Genomic DNA, 27,838 nt, shown 5'->3' on the forward strand with positions numbered 1-27,838 from the left:
CAACAAATTCACTTAAGTCAAATGGTGTAAGCCCATTAAATGCAGCAGCCCAGATGCAGGGTCTGGGTGTGGTGGCAAAAAGCATGGGAGGTATCCCAGGGACTAACAGCTCTGTTCTGAGCAGTTGGTACTAGCATTTGACTAAGGCCATGCTGGGCTAATCCACCCTGGCCTCTAGCTTTCAAGTCTTTTCCCTTAGAGTTTTAGTGCAACAGCCACAGACAAGGTGTTAGGAGAACCCAGGTGGAGCAGAAGCTGTAGTTGCAGCAGCACTCTTGCTGAGCGAATCGAGTGGCAAAAGCTTTGATAGCTCTCTAACAGTTGGTATCTGTGTAAAATGAAGACAGTTCCCTGACCCTACCTTCATGGGCCCTGGAGAAAAATAAACATGCAAAACCCAGCTTGCAGGACTCCCAGAGGGCTAAGAGAGCGTTATATTTTATTAAAAAGAAAGTAGAGAGCGTTATATTTTATTAAAAAGAAAGTAAATTTTAAAGTAGTACCATAAAAATTAGACAAAACAGAAAAAAATTCCATAAGCAGTAAGCCATTTACTGTAGAACAATGGAACTAGACACCAATTTGTCTCAGTCTGTTGGCCACTGGAGCTTGGAGACACGATTAAATAGTAGGCACAGGCTCAGCTAAGCATCACGATCCGTCAGGGCAAGGAAAAGTGATTTGACAACAGCAAGGAGCTGCTCCCCCAAGGTTAGGCAAGACCCGGCAGGGGCCATGTTCACTGTAAGGAGGAATCTGTGCCTGCAACCCTGTGCTCTCTTGCTACCGGCAAGCTGAGGGAAAGGAGGACTGTCAAAAAGGCAGTGTCAGGGCAGTCCCTGTCCCAGGCTTACCCAGTGCAGAGGCCGGGCATAAAAGCACAATTCTCCCTATGTGCTTAGTGCAATTCACCTGGAAAGACAGCAGACAAGGAGCAGACCCAGTTCTTCTCTCTGGGCGTTGGCTCCAGCCAGCAAAAGTAGCGAAGCGTAGTGAAGAAGGTCCCTTTCTCAGGTTTGTTCCCCCTTTCCTTCCAACAAAGAGGGTGTGGGTCTCACTGCAGGGTCAGAGAAGTGTTCACAGCAGCAGTTTACAGCAGCGGTTGGTGCTGTAGCAGCAGGAGGTCAGGAGTTTGTTCCATATGTCTCACTGACACCCTGCAAGGATCAGAGATTACAGTTCTCTGCCAGAAAAACTCTTCTTTCTCCCTCTTCCTCTCACATACGACCCTTTGCACAGTCAAGTTACTCTCCACTACTTAGACTTTTCCAGCGCCACAAGGTCTTTTGATCAGAAATCCACCCGCTGCAGCAACACTTTCCCACCAAGCACAGGGCTGCAGAGCCGAGTTCTACCCTCAGCACCAGCCAAGCAACCCCACTACCCCAGTAAATCCTTCTACTGGCCAAAAGGATCATTTGGATCCCGAAGGGAGCCGTAGCTGTGGCTGTCAGCATACTGGTCTCGGAAAATACCAACCCATTGCACGGGTCTGTTCACCCAAAAGCCAAGAAGGAAGGATTTTATGGGGACAGAGCTGCAGCTCTCAAAAGGCAACTGCCAAGGACTGCAACCCCAAAAAGAGGTGCAGTGGGAGCATGACAAGTTCCTGAACATACGTTTCCTTCCCTAAGAGTGGCTGCCCAGGAAATGTGACAATATTTGTTTCTAGTGCTCCTCCCTGCAAAGGCTTTGAGGTAAAAATTAGCTTCTCTGATGAAGACAAAGTTTCCTCAGAGCTGTAGTTCAAAATCCCTGTTTGATGCAGACTTTCTACATCCTGTTTCAGAATCTCTCCCGAGTCAGAGGAGGAAGCAACTTTGCCTTCACTCTACCATCACTGATGCTTACCAGTTCATAATCTTCGACATATTTGTATTTCTTCTCCCGATAGTAGTATTTTTTCTTCATGCAATACAGAACAACAATGTCACACAGCACGGTTGCCTAGTGGAGATTGAAAGAGTTTAAGACAATGATCCTCAGAACTGAGGCGCTAATCCAGAATTGAGTGCAGACAGTGTCACTTACCACACCAAACAGCGCTAAGCCAGAGCCGATGTTAATCATGGTAGGAATTACATCAAATTTTCCTGCCTAGGAGACGGTTACAAGGATGAATGTGTTTTTCAGCATCTCTGAAAGCCCTCACCACAAGAACTCCAAGAATTAAGTCACCCTACCTTTCCAAACACTATGATATCAAAGCGAATGCCATAAGCTTTGACAAGCGTCCGTGTTTCAGTGTCATTACTATCCTTGTAGTATTTCGCAAACCTGGAGAGAAGATAGGTCAGAGCTTAACTGGAAATTTTGACGCTGCTTATGTGATCATGCAGCATCCAGGCGTGTCCCCCATCCCAAGAGGATGGGCTCAAACACTGGTACTTCCAGAGATAAGCCCCAAATGATGGAGGGAGATTTCATGCAGGCAAGCACATATAGGAGAAAAGCCCAGAACAGGCGAATTTAACACAGCAGTCAGCACAAGCCAAATCAGGAACCTTGCAAAGCATAGGAAGGGGAGAAACTTAGCTTTAGTGGGGGAGCAGGAGGACAGAGAGGAAGAAATTCAGCTACACATGAGAATCGGCCCCTTCAGGCAGGGGCAAGCAGGAGGCTGCAGGAGTGCAGGCAGCCAGGAGAGGGCAGGGCAGGAAGCAGGCAGCACAGCTCAGCCTGGCACACAAAGGCTGTTCCTTGTCCCGCACAATGTGACTCGCAGGCAAATGGAAGGGAAAAAGGGATGAGAAGAAATGAGGTCAGACTTACTCTGCCACATGGTTGACTAAGCCAGGAGGAAGCAGAGAAGAGGGTGGAAGAGAAGAGGAAGGATTGGTAAGGGGCTGCACCACGGTCTGGAATTAGCAAGAGTATTTCAGAACCCACACCAGCCACAACTGCCATACCCTCCAGCCGGTCTCGCCTGACACCCCAATACCTGCAGGCCTGGCACCTCCCAGACACAAGCTTGTGCTGTCTGCATGACAACAGCTTCTCAGTGAATTCATTCAGGTTCCACCAAAAGAGATCCCCCGTGCTAAGTGAGAGTTTGTGATTCTAGAAACAAGCATAGCGCCGAGCAGTGTTTCCTCACATGGAGGACTGTTGCGAGGATCTTGGCAAGGTGTCCAATCCATATTATTAGAGCCCTCAGTCTGGATGCAACCAGCTATCTGGCTCTGTGCTGGCGCTTTTCCTGGAGGTACCGGACCTATCCGTACAGGCCAGAATGTCTATGTGGTGGTGTATGCCAGGACACTCCTGGTGCAGATATGGTCTTCAACTGACAGAACTGATTTCCAGAGGTTAGTTTTTCCCTCATACACAGCGAAGGAAGTGCTTCGGTCTTCTAGCCCCACACCCAGGCCCCCTCAAATACTGCCCTGTCAGCACCCCCTGAAACAGTCAGTTCTCACATTGCCACGCCACAGGAGGCTGGCCAAAACGGTCACCCAAATGCTGATGCAAGTATGACTCAGACACTCTGACACCATCAGTGGAGCTTCACTGACCACGCCCTCTGCTGCTGTTTGCACACAGCGAGGATCCGACCTGCATCAGAGAAACTCTCCAAGTTTTACAGCATCATCAGAAGTCCAAGGACTACCTGCAACTGCCAGAGGAGTGCGGGCAGCCCATAACACTGTGCCAGTGGCAGACTGAGCCGCAGGGACACCAGGTGCCCTCCATAGCACATTACCTGAAGTTGTAGCCAGGTGAGACGGTGTGGGCCGAGTCCTTGTTGTCAAGGCGGCGGAAGGAGTACTTTGGCACACAGTGGGAAGCAGCTCTGTCAAGGTTGCAGTCCCAGTTGATCTGCAGCGCCATGACTCCACCCTGCCAAGTGGAGGAGAGGAGAAGGTGAGCAGTCCAAGTGCCCGGCCAGCCCTGCACTAGGCTCTCTGCTGACCGGGACCCTGATTTACTAGCCCTTGTCCCAGTCCCAGTCCAACACTCTTTCCCCTTCTACAGAAGGGCCTTGGACATAACCCCACCTGAACAAGCCAAGGCCAAGGATTTGTTAAGCAGAATTGACTCCAGTCCCGCTGGCCAGAGCAGCTCTCCATTCTGCTGCTACTCTGTGTCCTGTGGCTCATGCCACGAGGCACAGGGGCCAACCACCTACCGCTCCCCTTCCACACAGCTGAGGCCCAAGGGAAGGGTCTGCCAAATACCTCCACAGCCATCTCCTGGAAGTTCTGCCCTGCAGCTTCAACTATTTTCCCTAAACGAAAGATAGGGCAGAAGGGATCTGTCTGAGAGTCATAGATGCAGTTCTTGAGGTAAGTGGAGTTGATAGTGGGGAGGATGTTTCGCCTACAGGGGAACAGAGAGAGAAGATCTGTTGCATCTTGTTCCACTCCTCCAGCTCCCCTTTACTATCGAAGAGACCAAACAGTGCAATGCCCCACACATTATTTACTTGCTGAAGTTGAACTTGGGGTACCAAATGTTGTTTTTCACCAGAATGGTGAAGTTCTCAGCTTCTTGCAGGAACGCTGGCCTACAAAACAATAGGAAAAGTAAACAAGTTTCACTGCTATTTCCACAAACAGGACTCTGCAGGGCCCTTAGTGATCATCTCTTCAGCTTTTCCCAATAGTGCCTCATAGGTGGAAACATCAGCTGCGTACTGCTAGCCTCCTCTCAGGAGGGCCACCACAGAGTAGGAAGACAGAGCACTCACTTGGGTATATGATAGTCATCCTCCACAGGGCACCATGCCAAGACTTCACAGGTCTTAATGCTGCTGTTGTACGGTACACACTCCCCAGTCTGGATGCCTGGAAAGATATGTGAATGGAGGTATTACCAAGCAAAAATACAGAGGCACTATTTGCTCTGTGATATCTCCTCACTCCACAAGGTGAAAGCAATCTGCTCAGACGTGAAGCGCCAGTACCAAGACCCCCATTATCTTCCATTGCAATTTGTAGTGCAATTTCAGAGAAAGAAGCATCAGGTCCTTTTTCTAAATCAAATCCTCCTCTGTGTGAAATACTGCTTCCATGGACTCAAGGTCTTGAAAAAGCCCTCACACTCTTTGCTAATTCACTAAAGCACTCATCTATCCAGCATCCACCCAACACAGACTAAGCCCATCTGCTCTCTCACAGAAGAAAAATCTGAGCTTCCCTTTCAGTTCTCTTAGGTGTGAGAGAATGAGAACAAGGAGACTGAAATGAAATGCTGCTTCCTTCACAGGAGGGAAGGCACAGCACAGAGGTATCACAACACAGACTGAAAGGAGCCCTTGCAGCAGGCTTCTTACCATTGCTGTGGGTGCTGACATATCCTGGAACACAGTTGTTGTTCACCTTGCATTCTGTTTTATCATCTGGAAGCTGGAGAGCAACAATAATGACACTAAACTCTATGACCTCTCCTCCCCACACTCCCACCCACACAAGGCAGGATTAAAGGAGATCCTGTACCTACCTCTGGGCAGCGGCCTTGGCGCTGGCTCAGTGTGAGTATCGCGTTGGTCATGACAAACACAGTGTTCTCCTCCTGAACATGCAAAACAAGAAGGAAATTTAAGGGTGACTGTTTGCAAAGAATGTCCAACGCACTGCCCAAAACGTCTTTGTTGACAGAGCCTACGTGGTCCTACAGAGTGGACTTGCGTTGGACAGTGCTGGTGTAGCACTAAAGGAGCAGATTCCCACATGTATCGCTTGATGCCGCTGCCTTTAGGTAGAGAAAGGACTGTGGGACTAGCAACCCTTTCTGTCCTTCCACTTGGCCCAAATTTCCTCATTCACATTATGAAAACAGAGATATTGCAGCCCCTCAGGGGAGTCACAAGACAGGAGCAGAAAAAAGCTCCAGCTGCCAGTCTGAACACAACTCCCACTCTTTCTTTCCTTTTTTTTTGTTTTTTTTTCAATATATCTATTAGAAACTTGACCAGTCCTGGTTTGTTTCTCCAGAGAGCACCACTCCCATTATTTTCAGATCTGTTTGATTTGGGATCTGTTGTTTGCTTCTGCTCCGCTGATATGGAAATATGATCACTCAGCCAAAATCTGGCTAAATCTGTCACTTTTTTCTGCACCACAACTCGTGCAGGCAGAGTGACCCACGACTAGCAGCTTGGCTGTGCCTGACAGCCCTGAAGGCCGCCACATATTGTCCACACAGCACAGATATTCCCACAGTCAATCAGTAACTACAGCAATACCTCCTGTTCAGTTCCGGATCAAGTGACTTGCAGGCTATTCCCGGGGCTTCTGCCAACAAGTTAACTTTGACTTGTTTGCTTTAGAAAGCAGTAAGAAAGAGGACATGTGGTTATTGTTGCAACTTTTTCCTGAAGCCTGCAAAATTCTCCCTCCTATACAAGCACACACACAGACAAACTCTTCTTGAAACAAGCTTCCCTGGGGCTAGCGGTGCAGGTGCTCAGCATGATCAGCAACAAAGCAAAGCTGCTGCACGCTAGAGCTGAGGCTGCTCCAGACCTCAGAGTACTTTGGCAGAGCAAGACCTGTTTGTTAGAAAACCTTCCCTCTGTGTGTGGAAGTGACTGATACCTGAGGAGGGATGACATAGTCAGCTACATCCCAGATCCTGGCTCCCAAGGCGGATGTGTTTGTCAGCATTACTCCTTTCACCTTTGTGGTTACAGAACTGACCACAGAGTCCGTTTCCTGGTAGCCCTTCTCCCATACAAAGACCCAGCTGCAAGAGAAGGATTGCAAGAAAGAAACAACAAAAAACCAGATAAACCACCACAGGAGTTTCTCCTTTTTTTATGTGTTACCTGACAGGGCCAGTCCACTAGTTTCATAGTGTTTCCCCACAAGAGTCACAGGACTAGCAATCTCCCTTCTGCTTTTTTTCCCCAAAGTGGTTCGTTAGGCTGTAATTGGGGCTTTTACGCACATCCCCCGCCGGGTGAACGACCATCACCCTCCGGGACGGTCTCTGCTCCCGAGGGTCCCGTCCTGCCTGCAGCTGCCTCTGCGCAGCCCTACAGCCCCAGTTAAGCTGTCCCGCCACCCGCTTGTCACCGCTTCGTGCTGGCACTCGGGACAGCTGCCGCGGCGAGCCCCGGCCTCCCCTCCGCCCGCGGCGGGCGCTTCCCGCCCCCCAGCCCAGCCCGCGCCTCCCTGATAGAAAAGGGGGTCCCGGCAGCCGGGAGCTGCCTCCTCGCCTGGCCCGGAGGGAGGCGGCCGGCCGGCTTCCGCCCCTCAGCCCCACGCCCCCGGGGGCTCCCAGCGAGGAGCTGCCCTCCTCCCTCACGGCAGCCGGCCCGAAGCACACCCACCCGCCACCAGCCTCGGCGGCGCAGCGGGCTGCCCCCGAGCGCAGCCCGGCGGGGAGGGGAGGCAGGCCGGCGCCCACCCGCCCGCTCACCCGATCACGTAGGCGAGGATGGCGAGCTGCACCCCGCGGTTGATGAGTCCCACTTTGCGGCTGCGGATCAGCACGATGCGAGGGGTGTCGTACTCGAAGAGGAAGCTGTGGAAAGCCCCGCACGACACCATGGCGGCGGCCGGGAAGGGCGGCCGGGAAGGGCGGGCGGGAGCCCCCACACGCCCGGCAAGCGGCTGCCGCAGCCCCGCGGAGCCACAGCGCCCCGAGCAGCCCGGAGAGCGCTCCCGCAGCCCCGGGGCTTGCACCGGCTGGGGCTCCTGACTGCCGGCCCCCTCCCCGCTAGCTGCGGGCTGCCTGCCAGCCGGCCCTGCCCGCGGCCGAGCAGGAGGCAGCGGCTGCCCGCAGGCGCCGCAGTCTCTCCGGCTGTTTTCGGCAGGGAAAAGCGGTTCACCGCCGCCCTGATCCCCTCGGGGCTGCCCGGGATAACGCGGCGCTCGGCAGCCTAGGGCGAGGCTCTCCCCGCAGGCCTCCCGCTGCTGTAGCTCTGCTGTGCGTACGGGGCTGGGCAGTGCAGGTGGTGGGTCGTTCTGAGGAGGATGCTCTCAGCCTCGTTGCTAAATCTGGGAGATTTTTTTTTTTCCCCATGCTACTCACTGTTAGCAAGTTTATGGGGAGTTTTTCTCCTCCATACAGGTCAGACATGAGTCAGCCATTACCTGGAAGTCTGTTGCTGTCGGCCCTATGCTGAGGCTCGGCTACTAAGTCTCACAAAAAAGCTGGAGAGATGACTTCAGGCAAGGGCCATCCTAACACAGAGACATAACTTGCAGCCAGCTCAGGGCAAGGACAGAGCACCTGCCTGCAAAAGATAGCAAAAGCATGTCTAAGACTGTCACCCTCCAAAGACCAAATCTTTCATTCATCCTCTTGCAGAATTAATCTTTGCTATAAACGCAGAGATCTGCACCACCTAATTCATGCATCTTCCACTTGATGCTGAGCTGCCCAACACAGTGCTTATTTTAGAAACATCACCATAGCCCTCACTATAACAGGTAAATCCTTAGAATGAGATGAAGTGAACTGACAAACTGGCAGTGGGAATTTCAGACAGTACAATACTATTAAAGAGACTTTGAGTCAGCTATAGATTAATAAAATGCTCTATTTATGGAAAGGACAAAAAAAGGGGGGAAGAGGATAAGGAAGAACGTATATACAAATGTGAAAGGAGATTAAAATCACAGTCTTAAGTGAATATTCAGTGTAATTCTTCCCAAAAGGAGAGTCAGTTCGTGTGTCAGAACAGGAATGCATTAATGCCAACTGTCACATTTTCCCACTCTAGATATCTAAGATGCTGCAATATGAATGTTAATACAATTAATACATATCACAACTGAAGATATAAACACATCTGTCATAATCTGCCAGCAATATGTCTTAAAGTATATATGGGAAATGGAAATGGCAAACTGCTGGGTTAGCTCAGAAAGAACAAAGTTTAGTTGAAAGTAATGCAGAATATACATGTTACAATCCTTCTTATCAGAAAGAACTGAAAAGGTGTTGGAGCACAGATTAATCTAACCTGAATTTGCTGCTCCTCAGCTGTACTCCAGCCTTATGCATCGTAGCACAAAGCAACTCACACTGTGCCAGGTTTGGGAGGAGGAGGTGTAGGGGGCAAGGCATGTTTGAAGCTAGCGGCAAACAGGAGGCCAAAGTCCAACATTACAATTTCAATGAGTATGAAAGAAATGCTCGAGAATATCACACAAAGGCGGTAAAAGTACTTTTCATTCTAATTCATGAGTTCAAGCTAAAAGGAGTAGTAAAAAGAACAGCTGAGCTTTTCAGAAAATGCTTTGTCTGTGTCACTGAAATGATCTAAAATGAGCCTCTTTAATCTGGATGGATGGTGAGGCCTTCACTGGCGAGTTATGAAACTACATGCTCAGTGGCCTCTTTCTAAAGCTTCTTGATCCAGGGCTGCAGAAAGGTGGTGAGGCTGGGGGAGAAAAATGCTCAGGACCATGTTTTCAAGTGATAACTCTTTTGAACTTTCTTCCTTTAGGGGTCATGCTTTGAGATGACTTTTGGCTACATCTTATTTTCAGGCTGTTGGTCACCTCCTGACTCAGCTGCGATTCTGGTATGCACCAATGCAAAGGCAGGAGGAACCTCCCACTAAAACATAGCCCTAAGAACTCACCCCAGAGCCTACATTTCCAAACCACATGGGGCGACTCACAGAATGAAGCAAAGGCAGAAGCAAGCACTTTAGCTCAATGTATTTGTTCCTCTAGGCTAAGCAGCAGGCAATTGTGCCTCTCCAAAGACAGTATACAAGAATTCAGCTGTACTGCAGAAGATTTTGAGAGGTCACATGCTTTTTTCTCTTTTTTTAAAAAAAGGTCCATGAAAGAAAACAAAGGTTAAATGTCCAAGGTGAGTCACAGTGTGAGCTTAAGTTGCGCTACATCTGCATTCCATCTTAAAACAAGAATAGTTTTTGACTGCTTTGGGATAAGTACCTCTAATTTTCCACCTGCATCAGCTTGGGATGATGGCTCTGTCTTCCAGATCAAAAGAGCCAAAGTGCCAGTGAACATACTGCTTGTAAGCAAGGCGACGTAGCTGGTTGTTCATATTGCCATCTGTCACATCCAGAAAGGGGTCTTTGTAGAGAAGGACTTTCTTCAGGATGTGACTGGACAGCACCAGCTGCTGAAACCAGTGTGAGGTTGTGATGTGCTGCCTTATTTTCCTTCATCAGCAGAGCTGCCCATGGTACTTCTGTGTTGTGCTGGCATTTGCCATGGCAGCACCACTTTTGGCAGTCTAGGGAAGAGGCCTCTCGTCTGAGAGGTTGCCCCAGCTCATACACTTCATTAGCATGGTTCTTGTCGGACTCACTGGTACGCATCGGCTTGGATTCTTCATTATCATGGTTCTTGTTGGGCTCGCTGGTGTGGCAGCTGCCAGCATCACAGAATTTCAGAGCATGAGTCTGCAACAACAATTCCCAACATAAATTAAAGAAACCAGCATTTGCTACTTCATCCAAGTGCAGAGAGAATTTACAACAGTGATCCTCACCATTGGGTTTTTCATTTGACACAGCACAATAGGGATAAGGATGATAGATCAGCAGATCTGGAGGAGGATTGTCTTTCTGTGTTGCCAACGCCCACCCTAGTGAAATCGAATCGACACCTCACAAGTTGTTTCAACACCAATGCACTCCCGCTGGCACATACCCACCCCAGGAAAGCAGCAATTTTTAGTTGACTCTGGAAAATACATCCTCTGGTAACAGGACTTATTAACTTGAAGCGGGCAATGGGAATCTAGTTTTAGCCCCTCAGAATCTAATCTGGAAATATGGGGGGTGGAAACCCAAATCAGTGTGGAATTATATTCCTCAATTCTCCCTTCTGAAGGGATGATCCCAAAGGTTAAGTGTCTGTCTTTACCTCAACAATACTGCCTTGAGCGTGCTGCAAACTTGTTTTCAGGGGCTTCTTTATCATAAGGTAACATGTGGCTCATCAACATAGGACACCTACATCACCTGTACAGCAGAAGAAATGAGCATTGCCAGCTGTAGTAGTTACCTGGAGAACTGGGGACGAACACAGCATAGATCTGACCTCAGGACTTGGGTTCTGCAGTCTGTACTCCAATAACAATCTCCTGCAACTGCATGTTGCAAGGGCCCGTATCTCCAGTATCCGGTATAGCAAGGACGTGGGGAGCTGTGGAGACAGAGGGAAGAGGAAGAGATGGTATAGAATTAATTGTAGGAGTGGGGTTGTACAGGGCCTTTAGGTACTCTCCTCTTCACTCTTCTTTAAAAATACATGTCTAAAATGCTGGGGCATTAGTAGAGGCAGCCTAGAGAAATAACCATTAATGTATTGAAATAGAGGAAGAGGCAACTGAAGTTGGCAGGGAAGAGGCTTTGCTCAATGCCCTCTTCATGGACAATCCTTTCATGACATCCTTCTGCTGCTTGGAAGGATCACTGTTCCCTGCAGATTTCTCTGATAGAGCTGGTGTGACTCTGCCATGCCAAGGCTGTGTGTAGAGCCCATGGCACTCATGCAGTTCATGCCATGCACAGCTCCATGGAAGCTTCCTGGATCATCTGCATTTTTGTATCCATAAAGCAGCAATTTACATTCTTAGACCTGTCTTGGATTCAGCACAATCTCCTACTTTTTCCTGCTGTAAATTTTGTAGAATGGTGATTTGCCGCAGCTGGAGCAATTACCTGCACAAATAGCAACTTCAATGGCACTCACAACCTGCACTGAAAAAAGAGCAAGTAGTCATTCCACTTTCTTACTGAGACTGTATCTCCAGAATTGGTTTAATTAACACACAAAAAAAAAAGTCTCTCACCAAACCAAAATTGGAGATCATGGATCCAATGTTTTTAATGAGTTCAATGCCATTAAATTTTCCACCTGTCAAGAAAGCAGAAAAGAATAACTGGGAGGCAAGATCTGTTACCACTCATTCAACTTAATGGCTTTTCTCTTTTTGTCTCTTCACAATGTATCTTTGTCTCTTTACAATTCGATCAATCCCAAAATTTCATAGACCATCTCAGACACTTTGCAGCAGAGAATAAACAACTTGAGAGGGAAACAGCCTCTAGAACATGAGGGGTTCATGACAATAACATCATGTCATGATGATACCTGTTATCGTCTCAGTCTTAAACAATCCTGCCTCTCTCCCAGCCCTGCCATTTCATTCCCAGCTTTGCTCTCCTATTAGATCTACTCACCTGACATGACTTCCATCCTAGAATGATGGACAGGAGAGAGAAGAGGGGTATCTGGCAGAAGTGGGGCTAAGGAAATAGCAAGCTTTCTTCTCCCTCCACAAGAAAAAAGAATTGCATTTACTGTGCCCAAGACAAGGACATCAAATTATATTGCACAGACTTTGAAAAGGGTTCTCTGTTTCTTCCCATGTGGTAGCTTGCAGTACCTTGCATATCTGCAAAAGAGTAAACGAAGACCTGTGCAGCTTCCCTGGGGAATATAAGGCCATGAGGCTGCATAGTTTCTTCTCCCTTCTTCCCTCAGCCCTTTCAGTCTTCTGAAATGAAGGTGCTGAGGCCAGCTTGATGAACAGTATTTTTCCCAGCACCTGACCTGTCAGTCTAAACTAAATGAATACTTACATAGAGATTTAGACAAATTAAAAATCCAAATAATATTCAACAATTGTTTTGCTGTCTCAATTCAAATTGGAATTTTCTCTTGCTATTGATCTTTGTTAGCTTTAGGACACTGGGCTGGATGGACCTCTGACATGATAACATTTTACATTCTTATGACATGTCACTGATGTAAAAAAAAAATTCTTGAAATATATTAATTGTAGGATCATTTCTAGCTCTTCCCCCCCTTGCTCACTTGGGTAGTTCTAATGAAATCGGCAGCTCTGTTTATACAGGTTGGCATACGCTAGCTCAACAGCATGGCAGGGTTTGTGCATGCCCTTCGCCAAAACATCCATGCTTGTTTTAAATAGTATTATGCTCAATCTATTCACTGCTCTTCAGCTTTCACTGTCTTTGCTTTATAAATTGCTGCACTGAACTACTCTGCTCCTTTTTTTTAATTTTGGAGACGTTAGAGAATGACATTTCTTTGCCAATAAATCCCTTGATTAACAGATACAGAGTCAGGCCACCAGGATGTGGTCTGGCATAATGCACACTCTCCCAGCAGCCTGTTCTCAGACGAGGCTCACTTCCTGCAGCAGAGATTTCAGCTGAACTGCAGCAAAGTAATCTTGCTACAGACTGATATTTTGATGCTTAAAAGATAAAAAATTTTAGGCAAACCCATTCTTGGCATTTTGACCCTAGCTGTTAATCTGACACTAAACATCCTCAAAACCAGTCCACTGTCTTCTTGCAAAAACCTTCTCAGAAAGTGCTTTGCCTACAAAAATGTATTCAACAGAAAGGTTGCTGGCCTCAGCCTCTCAGCACTGTCTTGCTTTTTCCTTGTGATCTCCCCCACCGCCTGCCTGTGGTTGCCAGGTGAGAGGGAACACCTATTTATTCTTTCTTTGCACAGCTCCAGCACAATGCAGCTTTGGAATACACTGGCAGTGACTGCAAGTTATGGCAGTCACGCTAGCATCACAAGTGTATGAACACACATAATGTAATAATAATCATACTGTGAGTCAAAAAAAGAGTGTTGTTACACAAGAGTTTTGACCTATATCTGAGGGACAACTTTAGTTTTAAACATGCTGATAAGCATTTGATAAATGCTTTGTGTAACTGTTTAGAACTGGAGTCATGTCAAGATTTTTTGTCAAAACTTCTAAGTCTGCTATATGCACACAGAATCAAAAGCTCTAATTTTCTTTTGAATAAATCTTGATTCAGTGAACTGTGGGGTTACCCAGATGGAAGAAAAACACTTTGTTATTTTATTTGTGTTAATTGGCTTGGGAAACTCACAAGTTTAGGTAGTTTCAAGCTTCAGTTGCCATATGGTAGAATCTGCCCAAACTAGTCTCTGTTAGCTCCCAGAATACTTGTTGGAAATTTCTAGGCCTTTTGACACAGAAATAAAATCTCCTGCAGTACAAGCATGCTTATTTGGAAGATGACGATGACGATACATCTATACAACTGCAGTAACTGCAGGTTAAGAACATGACTACAGGAGTAAAGAAGGAGAATCAAATGTCATTCCAAGTCAGCATTCCCCACACCTCATCACATCTTTGTTTCAACTCATAAAACATGCTACTTGCTTCATATAACATTTTTTACCTGAAGTGAAATCCAGGCTTTATTTTTTGTCATCAAGACGTCAGAAACCATACTTTGGACTGCAGTCGTTGTCCAAGTTAGTCTCAATGGCAATGATTCCTCCCTAGAAACAGACACAGTGAGCTTAGGGACTAGCGCTTGATTGCTGCCTGTGCTAAACTGCTGTTAAGGTCAGTGGAGACCTGAAGGACGCCATTGGCAGGGACATATCTCTATAGACACACTAACTCATAAGCAACATTTGCCAATCAAGCAGTCTTCTTCGGAAGTGACTTCGTTACATGAATTAGAAGCTACCATTCATTCAGGCCTTTCCTATCTTCTGTCTTTCTCTTCATCTTAGTAGCACAAGTGTGCATTTAGCTGATATACTGTGACGGTCATTTTGTTGCTTTATACTACGTATAGTATAAAGCCTGAGTGCAAGGCTAAGTTTTGTAGACACCCAGTCCAAATATTCCATCTTGAATGCACTGTGCCAGGCTAAGAATCAATAAATGTGGCTCAGTTGATGACTCTGGGCAGGACACTTTGTCTCTACTTCTATTCTACCCATCTGTTAATAATGACTTTCTAGAGGTATGGCTGGGTACTGTGTTTAAGGGCATTTGGCTCAATACCCTAAAGAACAGAGTGAAAATGTAATGGCAAAGATAAATGCTTTTTGACTCTGAATATAAGCTGTCGTTTGTGCCACTCTGACTTTTGGATGATTCCCCCAGCAACATGATTTAGGATCTGCTTGAGTAGAATCAAAGATGACCATGAGTGACAGCCTTGTATAGGACCTGTTTAAATGCACTGTGCTTTGTAAAATGGCCTCTACATGCTACAATACTAACAAAATAATATTAACTCTGTCCACATGGGCCCCATCCTGTGAGATGTTAAGCACATTTAATTCTTGAAAGTTGGGGTTGCTTTGCTTCTCACACAGTTTCTAAACTGAGAACAATTCCATTATATGGCAGACAGCAAAACATGCAGGAAGAGAATCAAGAAAATGTTTTAACACTGAGCATGAAAAAAAAGTGGTATCACAGGCCTTTACCGCCACCTCAGAATACTTCTCTTTTGCTTCCTGAAGGGTATCTCCCAGACAGAAAATTGGACAGAGCAGGGAAGTTATCTTGTTGTATGAGCAGGAAGTATTTAAATTTGGTGAATATTTCATCTGTGAAGAACACACACAATTGTTAAAATTTAAAAACAAGCTGGAGCAGCTACAAATACAGGTAAGGGAACTTCACGCTTAATAGAACCTGTGTTAAATGTGCGCGGTTTGTAAGTATACGAGCTTTTGGTTTTGTAGCTGTCAGATCTATATATCCTTAACTGGAATCTGGGAATCAAGATGAATTCTTTACTCTTTTGATATTACCAACAGCAAAATTTTACCTGTGTAAACTAAACACTTGCACCTTATAATTTGAATCGCACATCTGTTGTGCTATATTTTAGCTATTTTACCCTAACATAAACCAGTATATCTGAATGAACAATTCTGTTGGCCAGTGCATGAAAGAAATAGAGTTATGCTGGGAGGCTCTGTTCCCAAGCTCTCCTTACTTTTCTTGGTTCTCTAAAGATTAACAGGGCTAAAGAATTATAGAAACTTGATATTTGTCACTCAGGCAGATACAGTCCCTGACTGCATAGCCTTTTTGAATAAAGAATGTGCCAATTTATACAATCTTTTTTTCAGAGCACAACCACTCACTCTTCAGAAAACATTGAGGAATGTTTGCACTTGCATGGTGTAATTAAATATTGGGAAGTGAATGTTGTTCTTTATTAGCACAGTAAAGTCTTCAGAACTCCTCAGAACAGCAGGCCTAAAAAAGAAACATCAAACTAACTAACTTCTTTTACTTAAATATATCAGTTAATGTTATGTTACTTTACTATTACCTGGAAAGGAGGAATATGTTGCTAAGAATATTAAATGCTAAGATTAAAATGCAGGGAGTTGGGTGGCTCAGGGGATCAAGAAAGATATAGGTCGTTTTCTTAATTTTAGGTATAAGTTGTTCTCTCTCTATTGCACTTGTTTGTGTGGGCCAAGCCTAACTGGAGTCTCTACATGCAGCTGAAATATGATCTCAGGAGACTTCACATATAAATCTTGCTATAGAATAGCAGTAAGAAATTACATCATTTGACAGCTGATGATTTCTGCACAATGAATTGGCAGTTTCACTGCTGGTCCCCACAGACCAGTGGCCGTTTACACCAGAGCTGCCAGCTAGTAAGAGTGTAAGAATGAACCATGTGCTCAATCCTAGAGGATGTCTCTGGGATTGAGGTGTCAGTCACATCACCAAAGGTTGTCCTGCCTTCCTAGCAGATACCGGTTTGAGGACCTCCCCTTGTTTGTGTCACAGTGGTTTGTGTCACTAAATATGTAGGTGGAATGCAAACACAATAGAAAGCAGACTGCCAGTTTGTCCTCTCCTCAGAGTGATTTCTCTGAAGCTAACATGGCAGGAAAGAAGGAATTTTCCCACAAGTTGCCAGCTGGGTAACCTTGGCCTAGACTGTGTGAGACAACCTCTGCTATGCTCCAGGACTTGCCAGGGCTATGAGAAAGTAAAAGATACAATTTTTAGCATGGTTTGTCTAGCATAGAGACTATGCTGAACTGGAATATTGGCATTGATCCATTTTAAGAATGAGCCAGGAATATTTTGATTTCCATCAAGAGAGCCATTCCAAGGGGGAAACCCAGTCTTCAAAGCAGTCATCCGCATAAAGGACAGTGCTTCTAAGCAGGGAATATTTTTCCTATCAATGTATTTTGAGCAATGCCTCTGCATCAGAGATCTGTGATGACAAGAAGCACATTAGCTGGATGACATGCAGCTTCCATGAGGCACTTCTCATGAGTGTCTCCTAAACCAAGTCAAAGAATGAGACTTGATTGCAAACCCAGTTAACATTTGTGGATGCTACCTGGACACAAAAGTCACTGATTTTCAGTGTATAATAGTCAAGACATTAATAATGCACATTAATTTTTAAAGAACTAAAAATGGATGAACTTTTAGTGTGAAACTGTCCATAATTCATCAACTGGGAAGCATCTGGAATCTGATCCAAAGCTCTTCTGAAAAAGATGTTGTAAACACCTGTCCTTCAGCCAGCCAATCTGACAACTGTGCCCTCAGGCAAGAAAAGAACAATCAAAAATAAAAGAATCTTCTTGCCAACATGCAATGGCTTTGTTCAGCTCCTGCCATAGCTAACAGGAAGGAAAAAGAGGCCTCCTGTATAGCTCATGAAACTTACCTTTCCAAGGAATTTAGACAATAAAGACAATCATGGGTGTAACCAAAGCCCAACATTACTACCTCAGTATCTCAACCAGATGGCAAAGCTTCCTGGGCTCTGCTCTTGGTCTTACGTATCGTTCTGATAGAAAATAAACACTCAGCTTTGCTTTTTAGTGATTCCTAATTTTTTCTTGCCAATGGAACTTGTGAAGGAACTTTATACGTCAGAGGTTTGGATCAAACCTCTCATCCATTATTTTTGGTCCCTGGTAGTGACCGACTACTGGCACTTTAGAGGAAGGTTAGGAAACGAGACAGAATGTGTCAACTGTGTGATGTAATTAAAAGCAAAATTCCCTCTGTAACATACACAGCAGTGAGCCTACGCAGTGTGACATTTAAAAATGAATGGCAGTCACTGAAGCTTTATAAAAAACCCCTAGGATTTCATTAACTCAGGAAGCTCATGCATATCTTTCCCGGATGCTGTATGAACAATTACAGCCTTCCTGTCGTTGGACAAAGCCTTTTTTTCAGATCACAACTCTGTCCGCAGGAGAAGGGAATGGAACTTCCTTTAAAGAGCTGAAAAAAACTCAGCAGAAGGAGCTGTAGGAGGCATTGTGGGCTCTGGAGGGGACCTGGCAGTGGAAAAACTGCTCAGTCTCTGCAGAAAAGCCCAAACTAGGGAAAAGATGGGATAATATACACAGAATCATGCTTTTAACTTTCAAAAGCAATGAGCTAATAAAAGTGATAATTGACCTAGTTTCTTACACATATATTTCAAAGCTGGTTGAGAGGAGCTAAAATTGATTAACATTGGCTCTCTTAGCGCACAATTTCCATCATTTCAGTTGAAATAAAATCTTTTATAAATTTTTGTGATGCTTTGGCTGATACAGAACAGAAATAGAACATTTTCATCTTGGAACACTGTACAGTCATGGCGTTACAAAAAGAGATGGCTACGAGGCCCTTCTATTGTACTCTCTAGGTCACAGCAGCATTGTTCTGTGGAGTCTTTTTCCTAGAGTTTTCTTCAGCTCACTGTTACAGATTGCCAGCATTGAGAATTTCATCGTCTACCTAGAGAGGATGGAGAGACTGTTCTTCGATCTGAGGTGGACGGCCAAACACTAGCCTGCAGCACAATGTACAGACAACCAATCTACCCCTACTGTTCTGGGAGGTGGAATCAACCTCACTGTGATAAATGAACCCACAAAGAACTTCTACACCATAGAGCCCTGAGCCTTGCAGAAGAAAACCCCAAGTTAGGAAACTTTTTATTTCTGTCACTGATTAAACCCCTCTTACATTGATGCATTTTCCTTGACATTTGAATTAATGAGCCAAATGCCTCTAGTGAATTCAAGATGAGCTAGTGACATCTAAAACTGTTTCTATGGCAGCTGCATGATGATACAAACAGGAGGCTATGACTTCATTGCAGAATCATACAGCAGGACAGATTGTTAGAAGTAAGATATTTAGATATAGTAAGTGTTAACACTATGGCTATGAAGGAAATAGATGTTTTACATACATGAGATATATATATGTGCCTAGACAAAGGGATTATCCTAAAATTTCATTACTTTCTCAAAGTAAATCCTTCTTTTGACATAAAAAAAAATGCAGACATCCCTTTCATTTACTCAGGGGGTTTTCCATGGATTCCACAGGGCACCATGCCCTGACCTCACAGGTTTTAACAGTTGCATTATAATTCACACATCTCCCTGTTTGAATTCCTGTAGAGAAACAAGCTCTTACTCAGCAAAGACAAGAGTTTTTCACCAATTAGAGACAGTTTCAACATGTCAGTGGATTCCTCCTCAAATGTAAGATAGGGAGTTTGACATTTCAGATTGTTGCAGCTTTCTATAGGAGGAAGCTGTAGGAAGAACTACCCAAACCATGGTCCTGCCACACATCATCAATCCTTATTTAGCCATTTGCTTGGGTCAACAGTGCTTGTCATTGTTTAGGCTGAGGGCAAAGTAGTTTCCTTGACAGTTTTATATGAAGTTATGTATCTAAGTTTTGGGATAAATTGAGAAAACAACTGTTTCAGTAAGAAGTTAAAGGTGGGCAGAAAACCTTAATTCTTTCTGCACTTCTGGAAAGTCAGCATTTTCTGTGAGCATTAAGTCTTTACCAGGGAAAGTGATAATCCAGCCAGCAGTCCAAATTCAGGGAACCTCAGCACTACAAAGAACTCACAGAGCTGATGAAAACAGTATGCCTTCTGGACAACTGGTCCCAAATAAAGGACACAAGTCCACTGACTTATTCTGAGAACTACCTAACCATCATAGGGGTGTTACAAACCCTTCAAACAGATCCTGCAGTCACTCCACTTGCTAAGCAGCCACGGACTTCAATGGGAGTGACCGTGAGATCGGCCCTCATTCACACCAGTCTGTATTCTTACTCACACCTCCCTTTCCTCTACTCCCTCTCACTGTTTCTCCTTTTAGTAAGGGCACACACAAGCTGATAATAACTCAGTTTTGTAGTTTTGAAAATATGTTCTCAGATATCTCTTAGGATTCTGTACTACTACTACTGCAATTCTCTAAGTTGGATCTTGCACATGCTGCATTGGTCAATAATACAATAGAAGATAGTGCCCACAAAAAAATACTCCAATCTGAAAATGCCATTTACATACCATGACTGTGGATATCCACACTTCCTTTTTTCACAGGACTTGTCTGAAGAGCAGATAGCTTTGGCAAAGGGATACTGGGAAAAAAATTACAAAAAAGAGCAATATAAACATCTACCTCTCCACGTGTATGTAAAGAGTCGTACCCAGCTTCAATGTAAAAATATCAAAAAATAAGAGAAAATAACAATGCAGAGCAGGTATAATCCTTATTAATTATTTGGCTTATAGGAGATAAAGGCTTAGCTACCTGCAAAAACGGAAAAAAGCCCTTTCCTTGCTTACAATAACATTTTCCTTTATTATTTATGTATTTTCCCATTTTTCACATTCTTTTCTATACTATTAAGGACAATAAATTTAACACTGGACTATTTAATTCTTTGTTTACTAACAGTCCCATGTACTTCTGCCAGTGAAAGTCAACTTATATTCGAGAACTACTCTGCAAGGTCCCACTTCTAGGCCAGTCGAATGAAGAGGAGAGCTGCTGATGATGACCAGGTTTGGCCTACAGAAAGGAAGGGGAACATGTAGCAATGAGCAACAGTAATAGTAAGAGCACCGTATTAGCAAAGAAGCTGACAGCAATTTTGTGGCTCCATCATTCCTTCAGGTTTTCCTCAAGAGCAGCAGCAATGTCAGAGAAGCTGGACAGCAATCACTGGCTTGAATATCATCACCTCCTGAAAGCGATGCAGATAGGTTTGGCTGCAAGGTCATTGGTGCGGGCAAAGTCACAACTGCCAGCTGATTCCTCAAGAAAGAAAAGGAGCAATTAAACTAGATCTTGCATGTTTCTCATAAAGAGAAACAGTATTTGCTTGTACTGGATGGCTCCAAGGACAGTCCACTCTTTTACATCAACATGCATTCGATACATCCCAAGTATAAACCACAAAACCTATTTACCATGGGGCACCTCTGCTCAAGCTGAAACTCTAGAATTTACCGCCTACATGGAGGAAAGAACATGAATCTGACTGAAATTTCACATACTTGATTCAGACCTCAGTCATTCCAGAACACCACCTGGAAAGACAACAAGGCTGTTCCTGCTCTCCCTCCGCCTGATAGACATTCTGATTCTACCTGGCTCAAGGAGGAAAAGCCAGGGACATCATCAGGGCAGGAATGAGCGGTCAGAGGCAAGAAGGCACTGATCTTTTTTTTAAACTGGCATTACAACTGAGAAAGATACACTAGCATTAGCTGGTAATAACACTACTGTGTTTAGTACAGCTATACCGGAGTGTTTCTGGAACCTCTGTTCCTAGGTTTTCTATTACCAAAATACTAAATTAATTAGGTAAAAATTGTGTAATAAATAGCACCACAGTAATCTCATAAAAGAGGATTTTTTTTTCCTTATATTACAGGAAGAAGGGAAGATTTAGCTTTAAAAATTGCTGTCTCCAATATAAAGTAATTACATTGAATGGTAGGATACACATATGTCAGGAAAGGAACCAGATGTATCAATGGAAGTTGAATACTGTGCTGACATTACATCAAGACTTGCCTGCATTGTATAGTGTATTCTGCTGTATCCCAGATCCTGTTGCTTGTGTAAGCCACTCCCTTCACACTAGTGCAAACTAAGCTGTTAACTTCATCCGTCTCCTCATAGTCTGTAAGCATTGACTATACCACTGGCCAGATAAAACAGAAAGGACAAATAAGCCCATAAGAATAAAATGGGTCAGCTTCTTTGTATCGTTCTTGGACAAAACGCACTGCAAGATAAAATTCAGACGGACATTTTCAAGTAATTGAGAGCCTTTTTATGTGAGACGCATGAATTGGCTGGACCAAAGTCTGCCTTGGTTTCACTTTCGCAACTTTTGGCTTTGTCAGAAATGACTTGATATATGCAAGAAGATAATTTCTATTTTCCCATCCTAAATGATAAAGACAACATGAGGTGACATCCTGTCCCTTCAGATGCCATTTGTGAAACACCAATTAACTGCAACAGGTCTTGATGTCATCCAAAAACTTCCACCCATGCTGCATTGCTGTGTATCTAGACTTTGACTTTTTCTGTCACAAACAGTAATGTCCTCTTTAGGTTTTTTGGTGTGGGTTTTTTTTTTCTTTTAAGAGAGCTTAAAATACTTAGTCCTTAACTTTCCAGAGTGACTATTTTTGTGCCTCATGCTGATTGCTTCAAAAACCTTGGCCTAATGTTTTCTCTTTCTCATGAACTGAATGTGTCAATGAAAGGAAGAAGGATGCCTCTGTTTTTAAGCTCTCAGGAAAGTTGTCTAGCTCATCTAACTCATAAAAGCACCACCAACTTTGAAAAACTATTGTATGTTCAGAAGATACTTTCCACACTACATAAAAGTGATATAAAAGGTTGGCTTTGAAAAACAAGCCACAAGAGCCAGCACCATTTCAGTTTAACAACATACTGTTCTGGGGGGGATAAAATAATATCTGAAGATCAGAAATACCAAGCACCTGATCAACGTTCCTTTATTTATATCGTCTCTTATAATAGCATTTCAGCCTTTTCCGTCTGGAGAACAGTGCTTTGGGATAACCATGTTGTTGGAAACTGGCAGTTGGAACCCAGCTCTGAGCAGCAGTAGGTGGGTACAGTACCTTAGTAAGGCAACTTGAATTTCCTGCAGACTTGATTCTTTGTGAGATTGGGATCAGTGCGCTCAATGTCCTGGCTTGCTGCCCTCCCATGAGAATGAAACCAACTTTATGAACTTCGGCTGACTTCGTTCAGCAAACACTTATCACTGAGAACAGCCCTAGTTTGGCAGCAAAGAGGAAAATCTGCCCTTTAGAGGCAATGAATTATTGCATATTCCTAAAACATCTTATTGTTCTTGAAATCTGCTGCAACAAGTGACTTGCCATTTCATCTGACCCTGAATAGGAGACTCTACAGAGGAGACTCTAATCTCAGAAACACTGGTGTAAATCTGAGATTATTCAGTGGAGTTATTTTGGATTTTTCAGACAAGAAACAAAACCAGACAGCATGGCAAGGAACGAAACTCCAAGTGTTTGTTAGAGGAAGCTTAGTTAACTCTGTCCAAGCAACCCCACCTTGTTAGATAACATTCTATGCCATGCTCCCACCGCAAAGTTCCCACAACCACATCCATCTTCCAAGAATGGTCTAACACCAGATCAATGATCTTGTTTGCTCCCACAAAACTCAAAGTGCTGAAAGCCAAGTTGTAACTAGACAACCCCCAATGCAAGAAACATCTGCTCACGTACAACACAGCATCCCGGCACCCTGCACTTACCAAACAGACAGAGCAACAGTTATAAAGAGGAAATATTTCACACATCCACATGTAAGACTCTGAACGGGTATGTATTTTGGAGAGTCATACTGAGTCAGGCATTCCAGCCAGCCATGTACACCCATTGCTAGCACTTCCTGTGAGGTACTAGCTTTTGAAAATTGCAGCTGCCTGATGCTGTCTTCTTCCACCCCTGCATTCTTCCCAGGCCATCCCATTTAAAGGCACAGTCAGAAACCTGCAAGAGAATGGTACTACAGGCCTTTTAAAGAACAGCTGTTGATGTAGTCCATAACTTCCTGAAGAAGGAAACATCCTTTGGTTTGTTCACAGAAAAAACACCAAATTTCACCCTGGAGCTCCAGAGCTCATTGCTCAGCGCTGTTCTTGTCACTTTCTGTTGACAGCACCATCTCTCCTCAGTACTACCAGAATTTGCCAGTCTGAAGTAATGCTTCGAGAACTGTAGAGATGAGGATAAATGGATAGAAACCACCACCACGCTGACCTCCTTCTGGGCCTGAATCCCCATTGCCCAACACGTCTCACCAGCACAGAGATGCACTTCTGGACTGGGCAGATGCATGCAACACCCACTTCGCAGGGGTGGCAATGGCCATGTATGGTGCAGGGCAATGGTAAAGCAAGCTTTTGGGTCATCAACGGCCACGGAAATCTGCAGCTTGTTATCTCACATTGCATGGGACATGATCCTGTTTGGTCTTAGACTGGATTTGTATCAGGTCATGGGATTAAAAGAGAGTGACAAAGCCACTACTCTCAGCAGAGCCAATACATGGCACATACCTTGGCTGCAGCCTTTCCTCCACAGAACGATGCACACGCCAGAGCTGGTCCGTGCACTGCAAGCCAACTGTTTGCATCTGATCCAGGGAGTCAAGGAGCAGATGTGAGGCCACTATCTGACACTATAAACACTGGAGGTGGAGCTGTAAAGATGTGGAGCTCTCAAGGTGGGACCTGTAAATCTCAGGCTCAGAGTCTGAAATACAAGAAGTTTGGATCAGAATCCATTAGACCCAGATTACAAGGACCAGGGTCCTCTCTCTTGCAACAGAAGACCCACACAGAGGCCCAAAAGATACAAACCCTACAACATAGATCTAATGTTTTTCTTTCAATCCTTTAGTATTTTAAATCACCTAGGATGCTACCTATGGCTGTAGTCATGACAAAACATTCAGAATCAGACAGGATTCTTCTTGGCTGTTGGTATTTTCTTAAGTGCTTTAGCACACAGGAACAAGTTACATTCTGCACAAACAGGCTTAATTTTTTGAGACATCAGCGATCACTCCTTAGACTTTCACTGACTACCGCCCATGCTGCTATGGTTGGTACAAGCAACACTTCAGCAAGGAAAATTCTGCTACATAATAACAAGTGAAAAAGCTCCAACTAGGAACCAGAAGCAGACCTGGGATGCATTTAAGTGCTAGGATAGCCACAAAGAAATTGATTTTTAATATAACACCTATGTCAGACCTATGTGTACATACACATAACACAACATTTATGAAAAGAGACAAAAAGGAGTGCTCAGACTGCATAAGCGAAACAGAAGTAAGTGTTGTCGTCTCTTCCTAAATGCTCTTGTTTTCACATTACTGTCTTCCATCTGTTTGGGATCTGGCCTCAGCAGCTCAGCCGGACGTATTCATCTTCTTGCCCGTGATGTTCCCATATAAGGTGATCTCTCTTCGCCCGGGGAGCACTATTTTGATTTGCTCAAGTTTCGTTCCACGCTGATTTGCTGGCCTCTGTGGTCGAGCTCTCTCACAGTTTTGCAAGGCGGTCATCCACGCAGCAGTAGCTATAAAGGGAGGAGAAAACCAGGAGGGAGTAATGAAGCGGTGCCTGCAGATCTAAAGAGCTCTGGATAGTTTATTTGCAGGCTCCATTCTCTTTCTTCCGCATGTTGCCTCTGCATGATGACTTTTCAACAAGCAGCTTCCATAAGCCTATATAAAACATCAGCCCTATCCAGAGAACTGGATGGAACTACAGGGCTGAACTGTTAGAATAACTCTCATGTCATTAGGAAGCTTTGCTCTGTATCACTGTCCATGCAAACTAAATTGGGAATTTGGAAAATGCCCCCAGAATTATACAACAAATACATATGAACACTGGCCTTCAATTCTGTAAGACTTGATCCAGATACCACATCACCCCAACTAAGATAACTTAAGACAAGTTAAGCATCGAACAAGTATGTCAGTTGCTTCCTGCAATATTTACCCAAGGCTGCACTGAAAGCTATCATCTCTTTTATGTCTGTGAATATTCTGTTGTGACACAGAGGTCAAGACACTGAGCTAAACCTTAAGTTTTTTTAAGCAGCAAGTTTGAAAATTCAGGCACCATGACAGACTGTAAATATCAAGCAGCAGGCATGCAGCCTGGGGTAGCAGTATGGCTACTTTGGGCTGCACGTACAAATAGCACAAAACCAGTGGAAGAAAGGATCATGAAAACATACAACTTTAAGTATGACACAGGATCCCCCATGCTTTCCCCAAGTTGGGAAGTCCCATAGAACGGGGCTTCGATGTATGACTTTGCTCCTGATTTAATCAACTGAGCTTTCAAACAGGCCAGCAAGCCAGAGCTCAGCCAGTCCAGTTCTAATTACGTCTGTTTGTGGAAGTCTCCTTCCCCAAGAGTCAGAACAACCAGACTTTCATGGCTTTCAACCACAACAGAGTGAAACAATCTCACCATCTTTTTTTCTTCTTATCTTGGCATTTTCTGAAGTTTTCAGACATCCTTCCTCTTCTTTATCTGTTGCCTCTTTAACGTTACAGAAACATGAGAAGAGGGGAACGGTCCTTTGCTTCTTGGAAGGTGTGAGGACTGAAATAGTCTGATGTAAAGGAAACTCTCAGAGCAGCACCCTGCCACTGTACCCAGCACAGCTCCCTCTCCATCCTCAGCACTGTGGGCACAATTGCTCTCTCTTCTGCACTGAGGTCTGAAGAAAGGATGTGTATCTATTTACAGAAACAAGTGTTTCTCTAGCATTGTGGTGGACCCACTAAGGCGGACTACAGGGAGCAGACCTGGCCCCCAGTGCCTCCACAGGAAATACTGTTTTCATTTGCTCTCTCTGTGTATTCTAGATGCTCAAAATACTCATCAGAAGAAAAGGGTAACTGATACCAGGAAAGCATGTCAAGGGAAAGTAGATCTCTTCTGGGAAGTTGTAGGTAAATACAATTCCTAAAGGTCAGTATACAGACTGAAAGCACAAAGGAAACATGATCTGGTTTTAAAGTTCAAATCCAGGAGTCAGGAGACTTGGATTATATTCCTGGCTCTAGCACAGCTTTCATGCACAATCACAAGCAGCCCATCCATCCCCTCTGTAACTTAGTTTAGCCAGTTAAAAGCTAGGACACCAATGCAGTGTCACTTTTCAGGCTTCCCATGAAGACCAGTAAATTAGTATTTTACAATGCGTTTTCTGTTCCTCAGAAACAAAAAAAGGACCTAACCCAAGTTAGACACAGTGCTTAGAATTGCAAAGTATTACATTTATGAGTGCTATTTACTGAGTCAAATTCTGCAGTGATTTACAACCTGTGCATTTCAATCGGCACCAATTTAACATGACTCACTGCATATTTTAATCCATCATCTGTGGACTCACATGGGATTCTAAGACTATCCAAGAAGCTAACTGCAATAGCAGAGGCTCCAAAATCCACCTATTTAAGGTCTAAGCATGGGTTTTGAAGGTTCTGCAACAAAAAAACCTTGCAAATTGAGAGATACCCATTTCATGAACAAGTTTTACTTTAATATTTTTGATTGTTTGGTATTTTTGAAGCTCCTGTCTGTTTCAGATTTAGCATAGCTAGCACTATGTATTTATAGTTACTTTCAGGCATACTGACAACTGATGTTCAATCCTGTGGACATAAATTTGCCATTTGCCCCAAATGAAGCCTGGGCACAGGACTGGCATTCCTGTTTCACAAGGATCCATTCTCTGTGCATTTTTCCACTTCAAAGAAATGAAGTAACCATTTACCTGGTATATGCATCAGCCACACTTGACAACTCTTTATGCTGTCAAAGACTGCCAGAAATCTTAATTGGGTAACTGCATCAATCTGTTTGTACATCTCCCACACATGCGACAACAGCCTCCCTCTTAAAAGACCGCAAAGCTAAGTATATACTTTAAAGGGTGAATCTCAAACCTATTTCTGCCATTCCTTGCATTAAGAGTACTTGCACGGTGAAGCCCTACCAGAGGCTTGGCCTATGGAGCGTACGCCCCAGCATCACCTACAGCCACCACAGCCATGCTTCCCACACAGCAAAGCGGCATCGACCCTACCCTAAACCCATCTGATGTCTAGCGATGGTGCTAGCGCCTACCCCCGCTGCCTCACACCATACGGTGCCGGGCAGGGCCTGCTGCTGGGGCACCGCC

At 44.6% G+C, this 27,838-nt stretch overlaps 1 protein-coding gene and 1 pseudogene across 3 annotated transcripts; both read right to left on the reverse strand.

The window, feature by feature from the left end:
- Positions 1-1,124: 1,124 nt before the first annotated feature.
- Positions 1,125-7,850, reverse strand: P2RX4 (purinergic receptor P2X 4; the record flags this gene model as incomplete). 2 transcript variants are annotated; one of them, XM_082007623.1, is made up of 12 exons in its annotated part: positions 7,366-7,850; positions 6,540-6,687; positions 5,443-5,514; positions 5,276-5,348; positions 4,691-4,787; positions 4,427-4,507; positions 4,179-4,320; positions 3,704-3,840; positions 2,184-2,277; positions 2,032-2,097; positions 1,852-1,947; positions 1,125-1,157 (listed from the first exon to the last, which is right to left on the reverse strand). In XM_082007623.1, the coding sequence occupies exons 1-12, from the start codon at positions 7,494-7,496 to the stop codon at positions 1,125-1,127; spliced, it is 1,170 nt and encodes a 389-aa protein (XP_081863749.1). In that variant the 5' UTR covers positions 7,497-7,850. The 2 variants fall into 2 exon arrangements, with proteins under 2 accessions (XP_081863749.1, XP_081863748.1); XM_082007622.1 differs by lacking the exon at positions 1,125-1,157 and having other exon boundaries at positions 1,786-1,947.
- A 1,945-nt stretch (positions 7,851-9,795) lies between these two features.
- Positions 9,796-27,733, reverse strand: LOC309411172 (P2X purinoceptor 7-like; annotated as a pseudogene). The gene is made up of 11 exons: positions 27,695-27,733; positions 20,102-20,175; positions 19,083-19,178; positions 15,900-15,984; positions 15,195-15,323; positions 14,203-14,252; positions 12,128-12,144; positions 11,737-11,801; positions 10,806-10,894; positions 10,215-10,339; positions 9,796-10,096 (listed from the first exon to the last, which is right to left on the reverse strand). The product of its transcript is annotated as a P2X purinoceptor 7-like (transcript).
- Between the last annotated feature and the right edge of the window lie 105 nt (positions 27,734-27,838).

The sequence above is a fragment of the Phaethon aethereus genome (genome assembly GCF_964289735.1).
Source record: "Phaethon aethereus genome assembly, chromosome: 17".
Lineage (NCBI taxonomy): Eukaryota > Metazoa > Chordata > Aves > Phaethontiformes > Phaethontidae > Phaethon > Phaethon aethereus.